This window comes from Spodoptera frugiperda, chromosome 22 (genome assembly GCF_023101765.2).
Source record: "Spodoptera frugiperda isolate SF20-4 chromosome 22, AGI-APGP_CSIRO_Sfru_2.0, whole genome shotgun sequence".
Classification (NCBI taxonomy): domain Eukaryota; kingdom Metazoa; phylum Arthropoda; class Insecta; order Lepidoptera; family Noctuidae; genus Spodoptera; species Spodoptera frugiperda.
In genome coordinates, this window is record NC_064233.1 from 3,505,660 (window position 1) to 3,529,305 (window position 23,646).

At 37.0% G+C, this 23,646-nt stretch overlaps 2 protein-coding genes across 3 annotated transcripts in view; one reads left to right on the forward strand and one right to left on the reverse strand.

Annotated features, from left to right (window-relative positions):
- Positions 1-1,742: 1,742 nt before the first annotated feature.
- On the reverse strand, positions 1,743-11,243 carry LOC118280064 (dihydrofolate reductase). Of its 2 annotated transcripts, XM_035599934.2 has the most exons (6): positions 11,127-11,243; positions 10,793-10,900; positions 9,669-9,737; positions 7,673-7,844; positions 5,514-5,624; positions 1,743-4,974 (listed from the first exon to the last, which is right to left on the reverse strand). In XM_035599934.2, the coding sequence occupies exons 4-6, from the start codon at positions 7,835-7,837 to the stop codon at positions 4,786-4,788; spliced, it is 465 nt and encodes a 154-aa protein (XP_035455827.2). In that variant the 5' UTR covers positions 7,838-7,844; positions 9,669-9,737; positions 10,793-10,900; positions 11,127-11,243; the 3' UTR covers positions 1,743-4,785. The 2 variants fall into 2 exon arrangements, with proteins under 2 accessions (XP_035455827.2, XP_035455826.2); XM_035599933.2 differs by lacking the exons at positions 9,669-9,737; positions 10,793-10,900; positions 11,127-11,243 and adding an exon at positions 9,240-9,569.
- An 8,695-nt stretch (positions 11,244-19,938) lies between these two features.
- LOC118280029 (diacylglycerol kinase 1) overlaps positions 19,939-23,646 on the forward strand; it is a 91,279-nt gene continuing 87,571 nt past the window's right edge. The window contains exon 1 of the mRNA XM_050702430.1: positions 19,939-20,332. The gene's annotated coding sequence lies outside the window, so the exon portion shown is untranslated. The remainder of the gene's footprint in view (positions 20,333-23,646) is intronic.

Here is a 23,646-nt window from a genome sequence, read left to right on the forward strand (position 1 = left end):
GAACTTGGAACTATTATCGAAAAACTCCAATAAATCTTGATAAGATGTAAAATTATAAAATGTGACGTCACACTAGGGAGGGGAGGTCTCACAAATGTGAACAATTGTGATGGTGAGGGGGGTCAAAAATCATGTTTAACGTAATTTATGGATGGCCACTTATTCGGTTCCAATATCCTCTGTCCAAAATACATATATGAAAAGGTCTAAAGAATGGATCTAAGAGATCCATTATCAGAAGAGGCAATGGACAGACCGACCTGAGTAGCAGAGAAACGGTGATGACGTCACGTACCGTCTCACAAAGCAGGCGATTGAGACATCCTCCTAAGACTTTTTTTATGGAAAAGGTGGCAAACGAGTCACCTGATGGCCCCTAGGCCATCCATTAATTACGTCACACCTTAAGGGGGGCAGGGGGTCGACAAAGTGTGACTCTGTGACAAGGGCGCGGGAGGGGTGTTTCGTGACGTTACATTTGAATTATTTTAACTGTTAAAAACTGTTAAAACACGAACTTGGAACTATGTATTATCGAAACACTCCAAAAATTTTAGACGTAAAATTATAAAATGTGACGTCACACTAGGGAGGGGGAGGTTTCACAAAAGTGACCAATTGTGACAAGGGCGGGGAGGGGTCAAAAATCATGAAATTTGTTTGACGTAATTTATAGATGGCCACTTATTCGGTTCCAATAATATCCTCTGTCCAACATAGGTATATGTAAAGGTTTAAAGAATGGATATAAAAGATCCATTATCGGAAGAGACAATGGACAGACCGACCGGAGTAGCAGAGAAACGGTGATGACGTCACGTACCGTCTCACAAAGTAGGCGATGGAGACATCCTCCTAAGACTTTTTTTATGGAAAAGGTGGCAAACGAGTCACCTGATGGTAAGCGATCAGCGCCGCCCATGGACACCCGCAACACCAGAGAAGTCACAGCCTTTTTTTATGTTAAATGGGCCGAAAAATGGCCGCTATCTCGCCTGATGGTAAGTGATGATGCAGCCTACGATGGAGCACGTCTGCCCATAAGCAACCTATTCACTCGAGTATTGAAAAAACTCAGGTTATACCCATCAGGAAACACAGACTCCGGCAATTCGTCTAAAAAGGAGTATGCTCTTTTCTTGAAGGTTTGAAGGTCGTATCGGTTCGGAAATACCGCCGACGACAGCTCATTCCACAGTTTTGCTGTGCGAGGCAGAAAATTTCGCGAGAAGCGCACAGTTGTGGCCTGCCAACCATCTATATGACGGGGATGGAAATGCTTACTTACAAAAACTGTGTCTGTTTCACGATAAACTGTTGTATTTCTGATCACTAGATGGTGCTAGTGTGAACCAGTTTTTCGACCAATAGGGGGCTTAGCTAGTGTCAATTAGACGTTTAATATTTTACAGGTGCAGTGATTGGATAAAAACGGCTCTTTCTACTCATCTGGCGACCAAAAATACGGTAACGCTGATTGTCGTTCCCCAAATCACCAGAACCTATAGCCCCGGACTGTTGTTGTAAAACATTGTGAGAAAACTTGGGCTTATAATTTCTAATTACAAGTTTGAAATCGCCAACCCGCATTGAGCAAGCGTGGTGATTAATGCTCAAACCTTCTCCATGTGAGGAGGTTTTTGGTCAGTAGTGGCCATTTATAGGCTGTTGATGTGTGAATACAATACCCAAGGCAATCAATCAACTAAAGCACACCAAATCTGGTAAAAAATGAACACAAAAATGGCCCTTATTTCTATTCAAATAAAGATTAACTTTCCACTCAAAAGTAGTGTATTTGGTCGTGAATTATGTCTAAACTATACCTTAAAATTATGAAGGCAGTTTCAATAGCGATTGACATAGTATAAGCATATACATATAAAAATATTCTTTACGTATACAGAGACCTTAGTACGAGTTTGTTTTGCGTATAACGAGACTGCGTTCGGCGCTCTGATTGGCAGGCTCCATTGAAGCAAAGCAACCTATCATAGGGCTTAGTACGAATTCGTATTAGGTACGTTTAACGATCAATCAAAAGCGCGTTCGGAGCTCTAATTGGTTGGTTCATTTGAGCCGGCCAATCATAGCGCAGAACGCGCTCTCGTTGCTTCTTTAAAACACAACGTTGTCCCATACTGAGATTTTCTCCTGGGCCGTGGTACAAATATACAAGTTCATATACAAATCACAACTACTCGTGTTTCGATCTCAAAACGTAAAACAAACTCGTACTAAGGGTACTGAGCGCCGAACGAACTCCAGTTTCGACACGTACTTAAATAATATAATCTGTATAAAGTTAAGCGTCCACATGTCCACATGTCCGCATCGTACGCATCGCACGCATCGTATAGTCTTCGGCACGTAACTTGGCAATTTTATTGTTTTAAATAATAAGAAAGTTCCGCCAATCGCACAGGGATTGATCCTCACAAGCATCGTGCGCAGACGCGGCGACGTTGCGCTGACTATTGAACGTCCGCGTCCGCGTATTTTTAGTTAATAAAATAATTCTCTTGAAATAAATCTAAACAAAATCTTGCCAAGTTATCTGCCAACCTTTATATGCATTACGTATGACGTCACCAGCAATACCTACAAGCGATACGTACGATACGGACATGTGGACGCTTACCTTAACCCCTATTTAATAAAAACGATTAGATAAAACTAAGGTATAAGGTAAAGTAGCTAAATAGTAAATAACAAGAGACTTATAATATCTTAACATTACTTTTTTTAAAGAGGTAGGTAGCGAATACAACTTCTGTTTTACAAAATACGTTAAAGTTTTTCAATATTATTCGAAAGCTGCCTACCTTATTTTAGTACATAATAAAAAGATTTCAATTCTAACAAATTCACAGAAAATGATTTTATGTTCATAGAAAATGTTTTTAAAAAGCTATAAGTATTATAAATGAACAATCAGTTTTTTCAACTTCGAGTGCTATAGAACTTATGTAATTTATTTTAATTAATTTTTTTGACTTCACCAAAAGAGGCGTTAGTATGGTTTAAAGTCTATGTATCAAAATAATTAATATTTTACTGACATTTTTGCCATCTGATAAGTTCATTGGTTTTAATAGACCCTCACTAACGCTATCTCTTGAGTGGGAATTGAAAATATTATTTCAGTAAGTAAATATTGCATAAAATATAAAAAAATAAGTGAAATGTTTAAGTTTCATTTATATAACAACCACAAACTTAATATAAACTCTATAAATAATGTTTTTGTTAAGATTAATTTTATTATTAGATACTAACCGACGTACTCAGAGTCATTTATTAGTTACTTAACCCAGTACTTAGCAATAGTTTTTGGTAAAAAATCGTTACTAAGGAATAGTTTAAGTAATCATTAAATGTCTCTGAGTATGGCAGTAAGTCTTTACTTATGAAACTAACGTTCTACTGTTGCCATTCTTTTTTTTAGGTATTTTTTTTTGTTTCATATTTTTTTTCTTTTTTTCTAATTTTTTTTTTTATTGTTGTTAATTTGAACATTTCCTTAACTTTTTTTTTTTGATAATCAATTGCAATTCAATTCGGCTTAACTTAGTGCGAACAAGGTATTCTTAATTAAGTAAATTATAAAGCGATCGAAAATCTATCAAAAACAAACAGGATATACATAAAAAAATTCGAGTCGTTTTTACATAAGGAACGAACGAACAAACATATTGATGGACAAACTTACTTAGTAGATAAATTTCAAAAACACTTTAACATAGGAACATTGAAAAATCTTAAGACTCCAATAAATATAACTAAACAGAGAAGAATCGCCGAAACAAACTTATAGGACACAATTTTCCAAACTTATAGTCTACTCAAATGAAAATTAACGCGATGCAGGATCCGTACAACGCCATCTAGTGATACGCCGCGGAACTTCTTGAAGATAGAATACCAATGTACGATTTTACATAGTGCCATCTGGCGGTATATCGCCGAACTTCTTGAACAAAGTGTAGTGTGCCAATGCTCAATTATGCTCAATATAGGAGATTCACACAATGACTATTGATACATCGCCGAACTTCTTGAAGATAGAAGGTACGAATGTACGATTTTACACAGTGCCATCTGGCGGTACATCGCCGAACTTCTTGATCAAAGTGTAGTGTGCTCAATTTAGGAGATTCACACAACACCTATTGACATATCGCCAAATTTCTTGAAGATAAGTCAACCAACACATGAATGGGGTATTGGACAATGCCATCTATTGATAAATAGCTGTATTTCTTGAACAGTGTTGTGTGGAGCGCCAATGCTCGATATAGTAGTTTTACACAATGACTATTGATATATCGCCGAATGTCTTGAAGATAAGTCAACCAACACACGAAAGGAGTATTGGACAATGCCATCTATTGATAGATAGCTGAACTTCTTGAACAGATTGTAGTGTAACACGATGTACGATTAATTCTTGAACAGTGTAGTGTCGTGTGTCAATACTCAATATAGGAGATTCACACAATGACTATTGATATATCGGCGAATTTCTTGAAGTTAACCAACGCACAAAGTATTGTACAACGCCATCTATTGATACATCGTTGAACTTCTTGAACAGATTGTATGATATTGGTTTTGTACAGTGCCATCTAGCGGCACATCGCCGAACTTCTTATATAAAGTGACGTGTACCAATGTACGATGTTAATCTTGTTCAGCGCCATCTACCGGTATACCGACGAACTTCTTGCAGTATAATGTAGTGTCATGTAGATGTAGTTTGTGTATTACAAATTTTAAAACTACTTACAATCTCTTGTATACACGGAAAAAGTAGCTTATTTCACCTTCGGACTGCTTTTCTTCGGGTATATCTTCCTCGTTGACCAATTCAAACTGTTGTTTGTCGATGTCCGGGAAGAAAGTGTCGCATGTGAACGTCTTCTGTATCTCCGTCAGGTAGATCTTGCCGCAGTTCGGATGTGTCAGGGCAGCCTGGAAAGCGAAGAGAAATTAAGATTTAATTATCAATCTTCCTAGTCCCCGATTACCCAACAACCTTTTTTTTTTGAAGGGGGAAAATTATTCAATTACTTCTCCCGCTTTGCGTGAGGCGGGAGTGAGTATCAGACTCTTACTGACTAAAACCACTCCGTTCCTTCTCCTGCTTTGAGCCGGAGCCGCAGTAACCTGTTACGTTGTCCGCAGCTCCGGTTTCCCCTACCATCCTTGAATTCTTAACCCTTAAAAGGCCAGCAACGCACTTGTAACGCCCATGGTGTTTCGGATGTCCATGTCCATGGGCGCGGCGATTGCTTGCTAGGTGATCAAGTGTTTCTTGGGCGGCGCCAATCGCTTGCCATCAGGTGATCGGTCTGCTCGTTTGCCGGCTTATACCATAAAAAAGTGATGGACTAACTCAAATTCCAACCAAAAAAATCTCAAATTTGAAACAGTAATTTCCGATCTAATTAAAAAACAAGCAAACTCTTCAGCTTCATAAAATTAATACAAAAAAAATCCTCTTAAAATACCTGGTAGATGGAAGATCCTCCGATAACCCAGGAGGACTCGATGTCCTCTCGACCTTCGATGTACTGGACAGCCTCATCCAACCCTGGAACCACCACCACTCCTTCTGGAACCTGGACACAGGGAAGTCACTAACTTGAGTACAATGAGTGATATTTTTAATAGACTTCAAAATAAAGAGCAGTAGGGCTACTCCAGTTCTCGAATGCGAAGTTTCGTTAATCTTCGGCCGAAGGTTTTATTGATTTACTAATAGAATTACTTGAAATAACGTTTTATTTTTAATTTCATATGAAAGCCCATTTATTTATCTTCATTTCATTCGTTCATTTTTGTTCACGAAAGTTCGCAATAAATAAAATTGTAGTATGCAATCTGCGAAATTTTTTCGTTCGTTCGTTCGATGAATTAGAGGAAGCCCCCAGTTTTCAGTTTGACCTGTATGTATGTCTGTGTTTGATTATCTCGTGTTTGGCTGAACCGATTATGATGCGGTTTTCAGACTTAGAATAGTATTGTTCAGACTTAAGGTTTTAGGGATGGGAAAAGTAAAGACTTAATAGCAGGCGGCGTCGATTACCTACCGTTAGGTGATGCGATACCTTATTAGCAAGTACCCCACGCTTATTAGCTATACAACAAAAGTACCATTGAAATCAGTCAATTAGTTCCGGAGATTATCGAGTGCAAACCGACGAACACACCAACAGAAATCGATTTTTTCTTTATCACCCTATTACCGATTTGTTATTAAAATGTTAAATATTTAATAGGCAGATAAGATATACTTTCCGGAGCTGCGGACAACGTAAAAGGTTACCAGGGCTCCGGGTCAAAGCAGGAGAAGGAACGGGGTGGTTTTTAGTCAGTAAGAGTCTGACACTCCCTCTCGCCTCGCCCAAGGCGAGAGAAGTCATTGGGTGATTGTCCCCCATTAAAAAAAAAAGTATGTGTGACACCTCGCTACTTATAAGAGCATTTTCCTCCCTCAAAAATAAAATCTCTTCTCTTGTAAGAAGCGAGGTGTCACATACACATTGCTCCTAAGCTAGTACCGACTGCTTTTTACTTGCTTTTCGAACCGGAGCCCAGGTAAACCCGCTAGGTAATCCGCAGCTCCGAATCAGGCATCAGCCCTACTGGGCCCCATCTGTGGTGGTCCGAGAGCGTTTTGAAACGCGCACGGAACGCGACGCACCGCACGCACGGGTATTTTTACCGACTTAGAATATTTTAGCTTAAAACCTTTTTAATTTTTAATTGATTATACCTGGTATATTACCTGACTAAAAATAATAGAAGCGATAAAGAAAATTGAAGACATTTTTCTCTTTTTGTTAAAAATAATGTTTATTATGTTTATATATTTGATAAAGATGAGCGTTATCAATATATTTGAACATAAGGTGACGAATAAAGGTCGTTAGATAAAATTAACGAAATATTTAACGATATGATACTGATGTTTCATAATATTATACAGTAAGGAGATCACTCATATGATTTAAATGAAACTACAAGTTGTACTTGTCCACAGAAGCATAATTATAACTAAATATTTCAACGAAAATTGAAATTTTCAAACAAAATAAATAATGAAATTAATCAAGTATTAAATTCTGTGGGATCAGCTTCATGTTTCTTGACCACAAAAGAGCTGTAATGTTGTAACTTGTAGGTCGTCTATATGGCGCGGCTGTTGCAATGTTGTATTTGTAATGAGTTATCAAATTCGCCTCTCGCCTCACCCGAGAAGTCATTAGATGATTTTCCCCCCTCAAAAAAAGTTTCCTCGCGATATGCTTGCGTTATGTTTCATAGTGTGAAGTGAGGTTGTCCCCTCCCCCAATCTTTCCAATCCCCGATTCCCCAACAACTCATAAATTCCTAGCCCCTAAAAGGCCGGCAACGCACTTGTAAGACCTCTAGTGTTTCGAATGTCCATGGGTGGTGGCGATTGTTTACCATCAGGTAATCCGTCTGCTCGTCTACCAGCTTATACCATAAAAAAACAAATATAACAGTAAAATGGGATGAATAGAAATCGAGGGGTGAATAGATACAGGTATAGTGTGAATAGATGTTAGGACATTTAGACAGGAACGGGGTGAATAAATGTTTCACCCCTAGATTTCTATTCACCCCATTTTACGGTACTTACATTCTCTTTAACAGCATCAACATTACGAGTCACTACGATATTGACTCGGTCCGACAGAGGGCGGTACTTGTTTGGGATACAGTCCCAGGTTCGACGCCCCATGATGACAGCATTCACTTTGGTAGAATCCTTGACCTTTGTCGTCATCGTTGTGAAATATGCCATCTCTTTTCTGTAAAGAAGTTTTAATGTTAAATGGTTTAAGGTAAGCGTCGACAGACCCGCATCGCACGCAACGGATTTTAGTTTGCCTTGTATAGAAACTCATACGAATGCATCCGCATTCGTATGAGTTTCTATACAAGGCTGATACTGATATACTGATTCGCATCGTACGGACCGCATCATCGGCAATGCCTACATGTGATGTGTACCAATGAGGTCATACCAGTCCAGTGCCTTTATGGAGGCATATATCTATCCATAACGTAGGTATTGGGGAATAAATAGGTAAGATGATTAATTTTTAGAAATGGTATTATCTCCTTTTGTGATAAAATGTATGCATTTATTATATTAAAGTTCTTTCGTTTTCTTTCTTGTTCTTCTAATATTTTCAAATTCTTTGTAATAGCATTCATTTTATAGCTGTATTAAAAGCTTTAAGTCAAATTATAAGTCCAATGAAATAATTGAAAAATGTGGGTGAGTCCAACTAAAATTGCTTTGTAAAATGAACTAGTTATTTACTTAAATAAAATAGCTAAATACTACCATGCAGTTTCTCCCACTGCTTGGTTCCTATTGATTTTAGAATGATGTGTTATAGCCTATAGCATTCCTCAATAAATAGACAATCCAACACAAAAAAAAAATTTTCAAACATAGTTATCTAAAGATTCAATCAAATTTTATTAAGTCTAATGATATAATAAAAGTTTCAATAAATTTTTAATAAAAACGTGGGTAAACCTAAGTTCTGTTTTACTTTTTACATTCTTATTTAATTTTGAAAATTATTTAGAATATTATTAATTTAGCTTTTTAAGAAAGTAGTTACTTTAAAATGTTAAAAGTAGAACATTGTAGTTTTTATTCTATTTGTAGGGTAGAATACCAAGTGGAATAAAATTAGACAACATGGCAGATTAGAAGTAGGTACTAATTGGTCCAATATTATAATAAACCCATTTAAATACAATAATGATGCAAAAAAACGTAGATTAGCCATAAAAATAGAATTTGTAGTTTATGTAGCGCCAGCATTCTGATACACACAAAAAAATTGAATAGACTATCGGTCTGTCTCACGGAAAAGCTAGATTAGCTTTAAGTAGGTGTGTAGACATTTTCACACATTCCTTTTTCCAGAAAGCCGAATGAATTGTACCCAATTTATGATATTAGGTTCACCCCTTTTATTATATTGATCTTGTTAAAATTACATATCACGCATTTATTATTTATTGTTTAGAATTGTTTAGATTAGCAAACCGTCTTAAAGAATCCATAGAAGAATGTGAATCTTAGTTTTTACCGCTAAAACATTACTTAACCTAACGTAAGCTAATAAAATCTAAATACCTTACTATGTCTAAACTATAGGATAATATACGAAAATACTTACTTCAATCGCCATGGCAGAGCCCCATTAATGCCAATACCCATGTTTTCGCACGCAGCAGCGATTAAATTCAACTTTACTCGCGACATATTGGGGGTACACGAAAAATTATGTGACAAAAGTTATGTTTATGCAACCAAATCACCAATGTTTACCAATGTACTGTTTTAATTTAATTCACAATGTTTTACTTAATAAGAAAAACACGGTGGCACTGACGAGTTCTAAAAACTTGAATTAATATTTACGAAAATCGTGAAATATTTACTACAAAAATAGAAGCGTTCATGCACACTTTGCCGCGCTTTTAAAATGACATCTGTAAGTCTTTGAACTCTTTGATGACATCTATCATGTCATCCGTCCCCCTCAATCGTTTGTCAAACGATGTCGATTGTGATAGTTAGAAAGAGATAGAATATAGATGCTTACCATCTTATTTTTGGTGAAAGCTATACGGGAACGCAGCTACACAGAGTTGCTACGCCGCGCCATGTGTTGCTAGATTTAAAAAAAAACTGTCAGAGTCCATTTAAAACAAAAATCAAAAAAATATATTTAATGTTTCTGTTCCAATTAGGTAATAGTTATTGCTAAATATATATTTTTTAGAATATCTTAGCGTAGTATTTTATTTCAGGAATACATTTATATTTGGTAAGAGCTTAATAATTTAGAGATGCAAACAGTAATAAACACAGATGGTGTTTTTTTCAATAATGTGGGTAAATCTATGTAGATATATAGGTAACTAATAATTAAAAGCATAATACTATCATTCCAGATATGTATAAACTTCATTTTAGAAAAAGAAAAGCGAGCGTATTCAATAAAAGAAATACATCGTAAAACAAATAATTATTATTTAAACTACAATGCTTCGAGTTCATTGTAGCTTCGCAACTATCCTACATTTTTAAATCTGTAATTTTCCAAGACTGAACGCTGAATGGTCCGTTAAACTAAAACATTCGATATAAGCCCAAATTCAACTATTCGTACCTATATAGTGCTAAAATGTTTTCAATTCACGAGTAAGTAGGTAGGATTGTACAATAATTATGCTCCTTTTTTAGGCTTTTTTCAAAATCTAAGGATTAGGGTAATACGAAAATTTATATTTTTCATTGGGGGTAGACGAATAATTACTGAATGTTAACTTCCGATTCATCCATTCTAACTATTTCATTGTAAATCAATTCTACAACATAATATTTACAACCAAAATAAAAACATTATTTACTATTTACATCATCCTCTATAAATTGTATATAATACGGACTATATAATACACACACTTGGTTGTACATAACGAATAAAACCAAAAGCAATTTGATTTCATAAAATATAAATAAATGAAAAAGAGGTATGAAGCCAAAGAAATGTGCAAGATTTTCCCGTGTCTCTGCCTACCCCCTGAGGCCGGTGGTTTAATATGTATGTATAAAAGAAGTGGGCAAGGGTAAGGATTCATCTACCCCACTTACAAAAAAAAAATTACGAAATATTTTATCTATTTTTTTTTAAGAATACAATATTATAACAATTCAACTTACCTCAAGTCTTAAACCGCAACAGAAATGCTCTTTCAACACCAAAGCTTATAACGTCACAAGCAGTGATAATGAAAAACATTGATCGAAGCATTTTGAAGGAAGGTACACCTAAAAAAAATAAAACAAAAAATATTATTTTAATAGTTTGATAGATGTTTTTTATGGGATAACGCGGCAAATGAGCAGACGTCACCTTTTGGTAAGCACCCGTGGCCGTGAAACGGGAGACCCGCTACACCAGAAGAGTTAGAATTTCGTTGCGCCGGCATTTTCGAGATACGAGAGATTTGAAATTTAAATCAATTTCACAATTAGTATATTTAAATCTACATACCTATTAAGTGCAACGGAGACTAGAGTGTAAAATAAAATTGATATTTATTTTTGTGGGTAAATTCAGCAATTCAATTTCAGGTTATTGGTGGTAATACACGTTTAACCACTCCGAACGTTAATGGTAAAATGAAAGATTCAGATCTGAGAAAAAACCTCTGATCAAGAATCGCATGTGCAATTAAAAACAAGAAATGCAGGAACGACATACATTTGAAAGCCTATTGACAGGTGATAGGTGGTGTTGCTACACTGTGATTGTTGGGTTACAAGGTAAAAAAATATTATTATAAATATTTTAAATAAGAAATCTTATTTTAATCATAGCTAAATATTATAATTATAATTATATATTAATATATGTAATGTAATATGTAAGCTTATAGCTCGTCTACGCTACTCGCGAAGTTTAGTTTAAGTATGGGAGAGCCATGCTTTGGCACGAATGGGCAGCTCGACCGGAGTGATACCACGACCTCATAGAAAACCGACGCGAGCGCGGGAGCGCGTTCAGCGATCTGATTGGCCGGCTCGAATAAACCAACCAATCAGAGCACTGAGCTAAGGCTACCGGAGACCCAATTAAACCCCTTCTCAATTTGCGCACTTGTTGCCTCTGGTGTTTCATATTTTCTTAGTACCAGTTTGTTTTACGTTTAAAGTTATCGAAACGGGAGCGCGTTCAGCGATCTGATTGGCCGGCTCGAATAAACCAACCAATCAGAGCACTGAGCTAAAGATACAGAGAAGTAACCCGGATTACTTCGTCAAAATTTACCTCGCTTCGGGTGACTTTCGTTTCTAGTAGATTTTTCCGCCCGAGTCAAAGGGCCCAAAGTTACTCATGAATGAATGAGAATGAATGGACACATCGCAAAGTTAACGAGTTTGTGGTGTCGCACTTCGGACTTTGGCCAAAGTTTCTAGAGTACTTCGCAGAAAAACTTCGTGAATAGTGTGGAAGGGACTTTAATTGAAGGTAAAAATTTTGTATCATGGGTTAGTTTACTTAATTTTGCAACATTTAGCATTGTATTTTACCCACCTTATTCGATATGAAAATTTGAGAAAGGTAAAATGACATAAGTACCTATTTTTTTACTCATCTTACTAATATCTAGACAATGGCAGTTGTCCGCCTTGCAAAAAAACCGACACACCGGCCGTGGGTTATAAGACGATACCATTTCGGGCCAAGTTGATCCACCTATAGCTCAAAATCTATTTTATCTGACGCATATGAAATTTCTAGTATTGTCAGATTTACTTACTTTCTTACAAAATTACCTAAGTATTTATGATCCAATTGGAAAAATGATTTGACTTTGACTTTGATTAAGATCGATGCATACTTAAAATCCATCCTCATAAATAGCATAATAATTAATTATGTTGGTAGAATAATGTTCTACGTAGTGGGTATTAGATACCCTCTTATTAAATAATTAATTAACATTTACTTTTTTTTAAGTCAGTATAGATACCTATGTGTGTCCAATGGTCGTACCTGCTCCTAAAAATGTAACAAACGATTTTTTCAAAACTGCAACAATATAGATTCAGCCAATTAGCGAAATAATAGCTGACCAATACATACATATCTAGAGATGAGAAACTGAGAACACCTTTCTTTATCTGAAGTCGGTTAAAAAGGTTGAATATCAAGCGCGTTCCAGTTTAATTCTAACAATTTTACAATATTTAGCATTGGAGTTTAAATAAAACCTTTTTTGTTCTGTAGCCTCATTCGATATGAATTTTGACATTTGAGAATGGCGGGTAAAATAATAATTTTATTTTCTTACTAATATTATAAGTTACAAAAGTTTGCGAGTTTGTGTGTTTGTATTACGAAGGTATGTTTGTTACTGAATCGGGATGAATTTGGACGATTGCGTCGTTTTGACATGATTGAGTACCAAACATACTTACACAGAAACTTTTGTTTGGATATTTGTCCGTCAATCGCACTAAAACTACTGAACGGATTTTTATGAAAGGAGATTGTCCAAATCTGGCTATTTTTGGTATACAGACAGGGTATGAGTTAATTTGGGTGATAGGACGCTTTAATCCACGGGAAAGCGGGCGAAGTCGCTGGCAGAAGCTAGTTCAGTCATATTTGTGATGCGATATTTTTTGCACTTGATAGGTAACTTACCTAAGTAGGTATAAGTACCCTTTTTCAAGAAATAAAATATGCAATGTAATGTTATTTATCTACCTACATTTTAACAGATTGTTGTTTTTTGATCTTGATATTCTTTTTTATATAAAAGTGAATCGTTGAAAGTGTTGTTGAGCGCAAATCTCGAGAACCTATTTTCAATGTCACTTATGGATTCGTAAAAAGTCAAAATGTCAAATATCACCCATTTTAGCTTAGAGATCCCTTAAAAATTAAATGAGGTTCCTACTCCTGCTTTTCGAGCCTAAGCCCCGGTAACCCGGCAGTCCGCAGCACTCATCTTAGCTTAGAGGTCTCTTAAAAATTAAGTGAGGATGGTGTAAGCGGTGTATATGAGGGCATTAGTATTTACTTTTCGTATTTTTCAATCGGGTGATTCTTCAAAAAACGTTAACTTTTATTTAACAAATCATTATTCTCCCGCGTTATTAAGCATCGTGGTAGCTTATTATCATCCTTATTTAGATTGGATTGGTTGAGAGCAGTGTCACAGCTTTAATTTATTGAAACCAAATATTGAATTTCAATCGGCAGAATTGTTAACTTTTGGTTGAGGATAATGACACCGCTAACTTTTTATGATGTTTTTTAGGGGATAACCCGATGAAGAATTACAAAACGTATTTTCCATCGATAGATGATCCAAGAATCCGACCACATGGCTGGCACGTTACATTGCTCAGTTATCATTATAATTAGATAATAAACAAATAAATAATTACGCTTATCGCTCACCCCTGCTCTTTGCACTTAGATGAGTACATTCCTGTTGAGTACTACATACTTATATGAATTTAGTTAGTAACTGGTTACTCTCGCGCACTTTTCCCCTCTGCTCGGCTCCTATTAGCCATTAATGTTTGATAGCCTATAGTCCTCCTCGATAAATGCACTTACTACCTAGCGGGTTACCGGGACTCCGGCTCAAAAAGCAGAAGTAGGAACGGGGTGGTTTTTAGTCAGTAAGAGTCTGACACTCCCTCTCGTCTCGCCTAAGGCGAGAGAAGTCATTGGATGATTTTTCTCCCTTTAGAAAGAGAAAAAAATAACCAAAATAAAAATTAAGTATTATTCAATTGGGATCAATGTTTCCGGAGACTAGCGCGTCCAAATAAACAATTCTTTAGTTATTATTGTATGTATTATTTTTATAGCAAAATAAAGAAAAGATAGCTAATAAGAATGTTTATTTAACCAAATTGTTTAGTTTAACAAAATTTTGTTTGGTAACTACCCGATTATACATATATTTTTTTTCATTCATTTATTTATTTACATTGTGATAATAATGTTTGCTTTGATATGTACTTTATTAAATTGTTTTTTTTTCTCAATTCAGTAGCATTAGCGTATAAATTATTGTTTTTTTTACTATATTGTACTGGTTGCTTACATATTAGTGAGTCACTTGGGGCCAGGTATTCTACTACCAGCGCAATGCCCTGTCTTGCACATGCTACACTGGTCCCATTTCAACGCAGACTTTTTTATGGAATAAGGGGTAAGGGTGTTACCGCACCAATCGAGCGATAGTCGATCGATACCATTGATAGATTCCAGCCGCTGCCATCGACCGGCAGTGGATCGATTGGTAAGTCGATCGGTATCCGTCGATCAATTAAAGATACCACGATCGATCGACTGGTGTGGTAACACCCTTATCGATCCGATGGATCACCTATGACTCCTCTGGTGTTGCGGGTGTCCATGGACGGCGACATACCAACAGATTATACGTATTTATTTACGTTTTAAACTTTTTTCACCATTTATGTTATTCTTTTATCATTATAAATTACTTAGTTACACTTACCTACCGCTAATTAATAAGTTATGTGTTGTGACACACACAATTATTATATATCATTTAACCTCTTTGTAACCTTATAGTAACATTACATACTTATGTGTGAGAGTCACACTTATACAAGACGTGAATCATTTATTTACAATACTACCTTTTTATGGTATAAGTCAGTAAACGAGTATACGGATCACCTGATGGTATGCAATCGCCAACTTGTAACGCCTCTGATGTTTAAACTGTCCACGGGCGGGGACAGTTCAAACACCAGAGGCGATACAAGTGCGTTGCCGGCCTTTTGGGGGTTAGGAATTTAAGGGTTGTTGAGGAAACGGGGAAGCGGGTAATTTTGCCTCCGGTAACCGTACTCACACAACGTAAGCGTTAGTGTTTCGGGTTCGGTCCATGGACGACGGCTATTGCTTACCATCAGGTGATACGTCTGTTCGTTTACTGGCGAATCAGTGTAGCTGTCAAATATTGAACTTCCACTACTACTAGCACCATCTAGTGAACAAAAATTGAATGAACTAAAATACAGTAGCCATTGGACAAAGCACGACGTTTGCCTATAATATGGCACGTCCAGTATTTTACTCCGTCCGTATTTTACTACTTATCTATACTATTAATTTTAATCTATACTTCTATACTAATATTATAAAGCTGAAGAGTTTGTTTGTTGTTTGAACGCCCTAATCTCCAGAACTACTGATCCGATATGAAACTTTCTTTTTGTGTTGTCGAGTTAGGTTATAGTCTATAAAACATCACGCTACGATTAATAGGAACCGAGCAGAGCGGGTAAAACCGCGCGGAAGTAATAAATAATCTGGACACACACACTCATCGCTTGCAATCTATCTAAATACAACCTTCATGTTAAAACATCAAACCTTTTTGCTCAGACTCGTATCATTAATCTTTTGCATTACCTGTGGCTTTTTCCCGCTCTTTTCCTGTCCATGTTGACGTTTCTTTGCGTTTTTTTTAAATGGCGAGTCAAAGGCAACTTCATTCTTCCATTAATCGATTGTGATAGATTTTCTTTTTTTTTTTAAATAAACGCCGTTTTCGTATTAACTTCCGACAAGCTTAGGAAGTTCTTGGTGTTGTTTTCTTGATGCAAAGGAGTGAAGGTATTATTTTTACTAAAGTATACAACGTCACGCCTTTTATCACCAGGAAGTGGTAGGCAGAGGAGCACATTATAGCATTTAATACCGCTGTACAATGTACACCCACTTTTCACTATTTATATTATTATAAGTCGCATGTAATAGGAGGTGAACCTATTGCCATATACTGGGCACAATTCCAGACTCCGTGTTACTACTGAGAAATTTTCGAAATACCGAATAACATTTTTACTAAAATATCTCTATTTAATAAAATTTACTAAAATATATAGGTGTAAAAGCATCTTTCACACCTATATATTTATAATACTTACGTTTTTTCTGTCATTTTCATGTCAACAAATAAAGACTAAAACTTCATCAGCCTATAAGCGGCCACTGCTCCAGACCATAATCTACCCATGTTGCAAATTGCACCAAAGGCCTCTTCTCACACGGAGAAGATTTGAGCATTAATCAACACGCTTGCTCAATACGGGTTGGCGATTTCAAACTTATAATAAGAAATGATAAGCCCAGGTTTCCTCACGATGTTTTCCTTCCCTGTTCAATATGACAACTTACGTTAGATACGAAATACTCAATTATTATCACATAAACGATATCTGGAACCTCTCGGCTGACTGGTTGGCAGACTAATGATAATCCGCGCGACGGCACACAAGTCCTCTCATGTAGGATTCTGTATGGTGCACTACACCTGTAAGTTGACGGTACAATAGTTTAGGCAGGGAGTGTGGACTTAGAAATTATGTTGGGCTATGTTTTTTTTAAATAACGTTAATCTTTTTTTAAGGGGGGAATCTCATCCAATGTCTTCTCTCGCCACGGCGAGGCGAGAGGGAGAGTCAGACTTCTTACTAACTAAAAACCAGCCCGTTCCTACTCCTTCTGGTGACTAGGCCCGATTTGTGGTGACTGGGCCCCATCTGTGGTGACTGGGCCCCATTTGTGGTGACTGGGCCCCATCTGTGGTGACTGGGTCCCATGTGTGGTGAAATAACGTTACCCTATGCTAGGATTTTCTCCTGTGTCGTGGGTGCGTTTACAAATACTTATATAATTTCATATTTTGGGTTTTTAATCTTAAATCTGAATACGCTTTTTTTAAACGATATCCTATCTCTTATGGTATAAGCCTGTAAACGAGCAGTCAGCAGACGGATCACCTAATGGTAAGTAATCGCCGCCCACGGACACCCGAAACGCCAGAGGCGTTGCAAGTGCTTTGCCGGCCTTTTGGGGGCTAGGAATATTAAGAGTTGCCAGGGAATCGGAAATTGAGAAGATTGGGAAGGGGGTAATTTGGCTCCGGTGACCTCACTCACACAACGAAACACAACGCAAGCGTTGTTTCACGTCGGTTTTCTGTGAGGCCGTGGTATCACTCCGGTCGAGCCGGCCCATTCCTGTCGTGCGTCTCGCGAGGGTCCAGCTCCTGAGCTGTCAGCTCTCCTGAAGATCCGATACTTCGCCTGCAATATTGTACACACATGAGCGATCTGATCGTTAAAGGTAGATGATTGCATCGCTTTATTGATGCAGCTTCTCAATTCAATATTATTGCAAGATACGTTTTCTATTGGAACATAAATATATTTTTATCTTATAGGTACTAGCTTCTACCAGCGGCTTTTTTTTTAAGGGGGAAAGTCATCCAATGTCTTCTCCCGCCTTGGGCGAGGCGAGAGGGAGTGTCAGACTCTTACTGATTAAAAACCACCCCGTTCCTACTCCTGCTATTCGAGCCGGAACCCTGGTAACCCGCTAGGTAGTCCGCAGCTCCGGTATTTATTAGTCTAGATTACGCTTTTTGATTTACTCACGTAATTGTTTGACGAGGAACTCGACTAGTTTCAAGTCATATTAGAGGCTCATATTCATGAACATCATTCCGTGATACATGATGCGGCGACTATCCCATTGCTACTCATACGCTTGATGTAAACACCACAATGCCAACAATATTCAGAAACTAAAATACTACAATAGATTTATTATTAGAATATAATATTATTTTATTGCCGTTTTCCTGTTTGAATGATGCAGAGTGTAGCTACGCAATAATTTATTAAAACATAGATATATTATTAAAACCTATGTATGTATTTTTCCTTAAAACATTACATATTTTACACTAGCGGCTTTTGTCAGCGGTTCCACTCGCGGTCCAACAAATTGATTTGTATTCGGAACGGCAATATTATCACCTAACTATTTCACTTTTTTTCGTCGTCGAAACCAACGTCTCGCCCTTTATTATTTATTTTTGTATTAACTATAGGTTCACGCTTGACCAATATACACGGTTTATAATAAAGTGTGTGAAAACTTGCCAAGTAATTTTCTATTAAAACTTGCCAAGTTATATCATTAAAAAGTACAGCAAAAAATAAATAAAAAATGTTATAAGGAAACTGCTGAAAAAACAGGTTTGCGTTTTTGTAAGTATTAGAATTTTAGGTATTTAATATGATATTTATTCAGAATCTACTTTCCAAACTGCGGAAAATCAAGTGTGCATTCCTGTAACTATTTTTAACTGAGGTCTGTGTATGGAACTTGGTACTTATTTAGATCTCACTTCTTTTATAGGCGACGCATTCCAATATTATCGAACTTGGCAGCCTTTCACATTTATGTTTTGGGTGGGATTAAATTAATAAAAGGGATTAATCACACAGTGACTATGTCACCCCTATGGAATATGTACATAAATGAACTTAATATGTACTAGCGATTCGCCCCAGCTTCGCATGAGTGCAATGGTGATATATTATCGATGTATTATACATATAAAACATCCTCTTGAATCACTCTATCTATTAAAAAAACCGCATCAAAATCCATTGCGTAGTTTTAAAGATTTAAGCATACAAAGGGACATAGGGACAGAGAAAGCGACTTTGTGGTGTAAGTACTATGTAGTGATTAACAATTATTATTGTATTTTTTGCAACTACAACACTCTTGATTTGTCAGATAAAGGGAAAGACAAAACACTATTACATTTACCAACGTCATAATCAGGGGGCCTACTCTAATTCAACGAATGAACGAAAAAACTTCGCAGATTGCATACTACAATTCTATTTATTGCGAACTTTCGTGAACAAAAATGAACGAATTAAATGAAGATAAATAAATAGATTTTGATATGAAATTAAAAATAAAACGTTATTTTAAGTAATTTCATTAGTAAATCAATAAAACCTACGGCCGAAGATTAAACGAAACTTCGCATTCGAGAACCGGAGTAGCCCTACTGATGTAGGAAAAATCAGTTTTCTTTCAGCTTCGCCCGAAGCTTTGAAATATCTTAAACATAATCGTAAAATACCATTGAATGGAAAATATTTCGTTTCAATTTTTCATTGAAAAAGAAAAATGTCGTTTCGCTAAAATAATGTCATCTGTCAAATCAAAAAGATTGATACCTGTTCGCGCCAAAACAAACGTCACTTTCGCCGCGCCTGCGTCCAATTAGAAAAAACAAAATAAAAAAAAAATTAAACGCGTTCCAATTTACGAATAATGAGAGCATAATTCGATATTTTTGTCCGCCGTTTTTCGGTTTCAGTGGCAAGGATAATAAGTGAGCGGGATAGACGATGGGATACGTATGAAGTTAGAGAGAGACGGCGATATTGTGTACTTTCGTATATAGATTTGTTGAAAGCCATAGGGACGTGCGTTCAGTTTTCCGAGAGCGTTTCGCGAGGGACGTCGGCGCGGTCGCTTTCGTGCGGGATTTTCGCAATTTAATACATGTGATTTATTAAAAAATAACTAGTCATGTCCCTAAAGGGTGATTTTAGGACAGATTTGCGTGTCACGACGTTCCGTGCTCGTTATAAAGGATAGATGTGCAAAAACCACGTTCCGATACCAAAACAAAGTGGGAGAGTAGGTAATTTGTAGGAATTTGTGTGTAATGTATTTATATTGTAAATATTTGTAGTCAGTTAAAGTAATTGAGTGTGTATGCGTTTAAAAAACGAAAGTGCAATGTGATTTGTGGTTCGTGTTTATGGATTTTGAAATATTCGAATTTGGAATTCGTATTTTTAATGCCGGTAAGTTTTTCTTTTAATTCTTTTTATATTTATAATAATAGTTATAGATTTTTATACGAACAAAAATATGAAATAGATACTTTTTACAACAAACCTTTTTATTTACACCGAAATAAAATTTTCCGTTCGGTTCTAACAGTAAATAAAACCTTATATACAATCAACGTTACATATAAAACCCTGGAAACAGGAAAACAGGTCATAAAACTACGGAATAAGGGCGTTAATCGTCTAACGAGTTACTGTGGGCATGTATAGCAAAACTTGGGTACATATTAAACCCTGTATAATCCTGAATTTACATAGTTTCGTTATTCGGGAGCTCGTAAACCAAGGCGTATCGATTTCATATTAGTTCTAAACTAATCTATCTCAGATTAATATTCTGTGAATATCGACGTTCGGTACAGACAATACTAGTGTCTACCAGCGGTTTTGCTTACGTTTCCGTAGGATAAAAAGTAGCCTATGTGTTATTGTTATCCCAGACCATAATCTACCCCTGTTCCTAATACCATCGCGATCCCTTCAGCAGTTTTGACGTGATTTAGTAACAAACATACATACGAACTTTTGTTTGGATATTTGTCCGCCAATCACGCTGAAATTACTGAACGGATTTTGATGAAATTTTGTAAACAGGCAGGGTGTGAGCTAACTTGGTTGATAGGGTTTTTATCCCACGGGGACGCGGGCGAAGTCACTGGCAGAAGCTAGTTTATAATATTAACTAGTTAGATTCTTAACAGTCCACCGCTGGACTACAGGCCTTCTCCATAAAAGAGGGGTTTGCCATAATCTCCTTGCTTGGCAACAGGATAAGATACATCATCACATCAAAAGCCTATAAGTGGCCACTGCTGACCAAAGGCCTCTTCTCGAACTGAGAAGGTTTGAACATTAATCACGAGACCTGCTCAATGCGGGTTGGCGATTTCAAACTTAGGTAGTAGTACTTAGTTATAGTTAGAAATTATAAGCTCTGGTTTCCTCGCAATGTTTTCCTTCACCGTTTGTCAGTGGTGTCTAAATAATCTTAGAAAGTACATAGAACTCGGAAAAAGTCACATTGGTACTTGCCGTTGGTAGGTTTCGAAGCCGCATTCTCATGCATGAGAAGCGGTCGTCTTAAATCACCGGGTCACCGCGATAGAGGTTTTTTTAAGTGGGAAAATCATCCAATGACTTCTCTCGCCATGGGCGAGGCGAGAGGGAGTGACAGACTCTTACTGACTAAAACCACCCCGTTCCTACTCCTGCTTTTCGAGCCGGAGCCCCGGTAAACCCGCTAGGTAGTCCGAACGGACACAGCTAAGCTATGTTTTTTATATGGAAAGATGTGTGCTATGGATGGCTTCCCTACTATCGATACATCGTATACTTGAGCTGCGCATCTTCCTCGCACAGCTACATAGCTTAGTATCGGTGGAAACGGTCACATAGTTTCATAGCTTAGTTATTACATCTTCGTAGCATAGCTACTTAGTACATCTCTGGTGGAAAAGCATTTATCAGAGAGCGCTGTTGCCTGGTCTATGTTTCATGTAGACCCTTAGGGTCTCAGCATACATATGGGATCGGAAAGGGATCGTCACCGTATCGCCTCGAGCCGTTCAGAATGGTTTGTATTAAACTCCCTACTGCAACGCACACTAATCGGAATAATAACGTAAGACGCCTGGTTGACAGCGAGGCGAAAGGCGTTACGGTTACGATCCCTTTCCGATCCCATATGTGTGCTGAGACCTTTAGTCGGCTCATACAACACCTGCGGGAGTAGGAGTGGTGGCAAATGTTTTATACTCTGACGTCACTACACGGCTTAGATAACAATTATTACATTAATAAAACAATGGAGTCTTTATTAAGTTTTGTTGTAATTAAATACGCGTTTTGTTCTTCAAAGGCATGTAATTGCAGAGGGTATCATAAGTGGTTGCTAAACACTTCAAATCCGCAAATTTCTATCCCCCAAAAGGAAGGCAACGCTCTTGACTCCTTTAGTGTTTCGGGTGTCCATAAGTGGCGCTGATTGCTTACCATCAGGTGATCCTTTGATCCATCCGGTTGCCGGCCTATACTTATTTATGTCTTTTTGCGGTATCTATAAATCGGTAAATGAGCAGACCGATTACCTGGTGGTAAGCAATCGGCGCCGCCCGTGGATTCCCGCAACACCAGAGGCGCTATATATTCGTTGCTGGCCTTTGTGGGTAAGGAATACAAACAACCCTTAATGTTGGGGAATCGGGGATTGGGAAGATCGGGTAATTGGCCCCCACTAACCTCACTCAGGCTTAGGGATTCAGCGGATTCATGATCCGGCGGGTCACTGGAGGTTCTGTAGAGTCCACTGGCTATGTGTGGCTTCCCTAAGTAATGGGCATTTTGGAAATAAGGTGAAGAAATATGTTTCTGATAAGTGTTGGAGAACCATGCTTCGGCACGAATGATCCATGGTCGGCGGCGATTGCTTACCATCAAGTGATCCGTCTGCTCGTTTACCGGCTTGTACCATAAAAAAGTATGTTTCACGAAAGTTATCTATACATATAATAAAATCGTAGAAAAGTGCTGTCTGTACATTGAAAATAAAAATAAAAAACATAGCAGGGGTTATTGTTATGTCGATGTCGAACCCAAAAATGTAATTAACTTTTTTTTTGTCTGTTTGTCTGTTTGTCTGTTTGTCTGTTTATCTGTTTGTCTGTTTGTCTGTTTGTCTGTGTGTCTATGCGCGCTAATCTCAGAAACGGCTGATCCGAGTTGGATGCGGTTTTCACGAATATATTGTGGTATGCTTCAATTTACATTTAGTGTTTGTTTCATGTCAATCGGTTCATAAATAAAAAAGTTATGTCAAATTAAAGAACCACGTCGAACACTATTCTATGCTTATACCATTAATCTCCGCAACTATTTGACGGATTTGGTTGAAATTTGGTACAGATATAGTTTAGAACCTTAAAAAGGACATAGGATAGTTACATTCATTTGGTTGGGTATCGGCCGAGCGCTTCAATACTATCGTAAAAGAAGTGTATTATCAGTCGTATGATTATTTGTCTGTAGTGGTCCTGCTGTTTAGTATACCTATTCTAAATAAATTGGTTTCGTTGTATTTGTCAATTAATAAGTTTATTTGTTGGGTTTTCCTGGTTTTCTGGTTAAATTATTTAACGTAGGTTTAGTTTGATATCGATTATTAGTAGTTAGTTTTTTTAATAAAATTGTAAGTCTAATTTATTAATAATTTAGATAGATTAGATTTAATAATTATTATTTAAGTCGTTTCTTTTAAATTATTTAGTTTA

What these genes read in the sequence shown, in the direction of transcription:
- LOC118280064 (XM_035599933.2), bottom strand. Translation starts at nt 9,325, where the DNA reads ATGTCGCGAGTAAAGTTGAATTTAATCGCTGCTGCGTGCGAAAACATG. An exon ending in TTGATGCTGTTAAAGAGAAT is followed by an intron (nt 5,625 to 7,672) that starts GTAAGTACCGTA and finishes CCCTGTGTCCAG; the next exon opens with GTTCCAGAAGGAGTGGTGGT. An exon ending in GAGGATCTTCCATCTACCAG is followed by an intron (nt 4,975 to 5,513) that starts GTATTTTAAGAG and finishes TTCGCTTTCCAG; the next exon opens with GCTGCCCTGACACATCCGAA.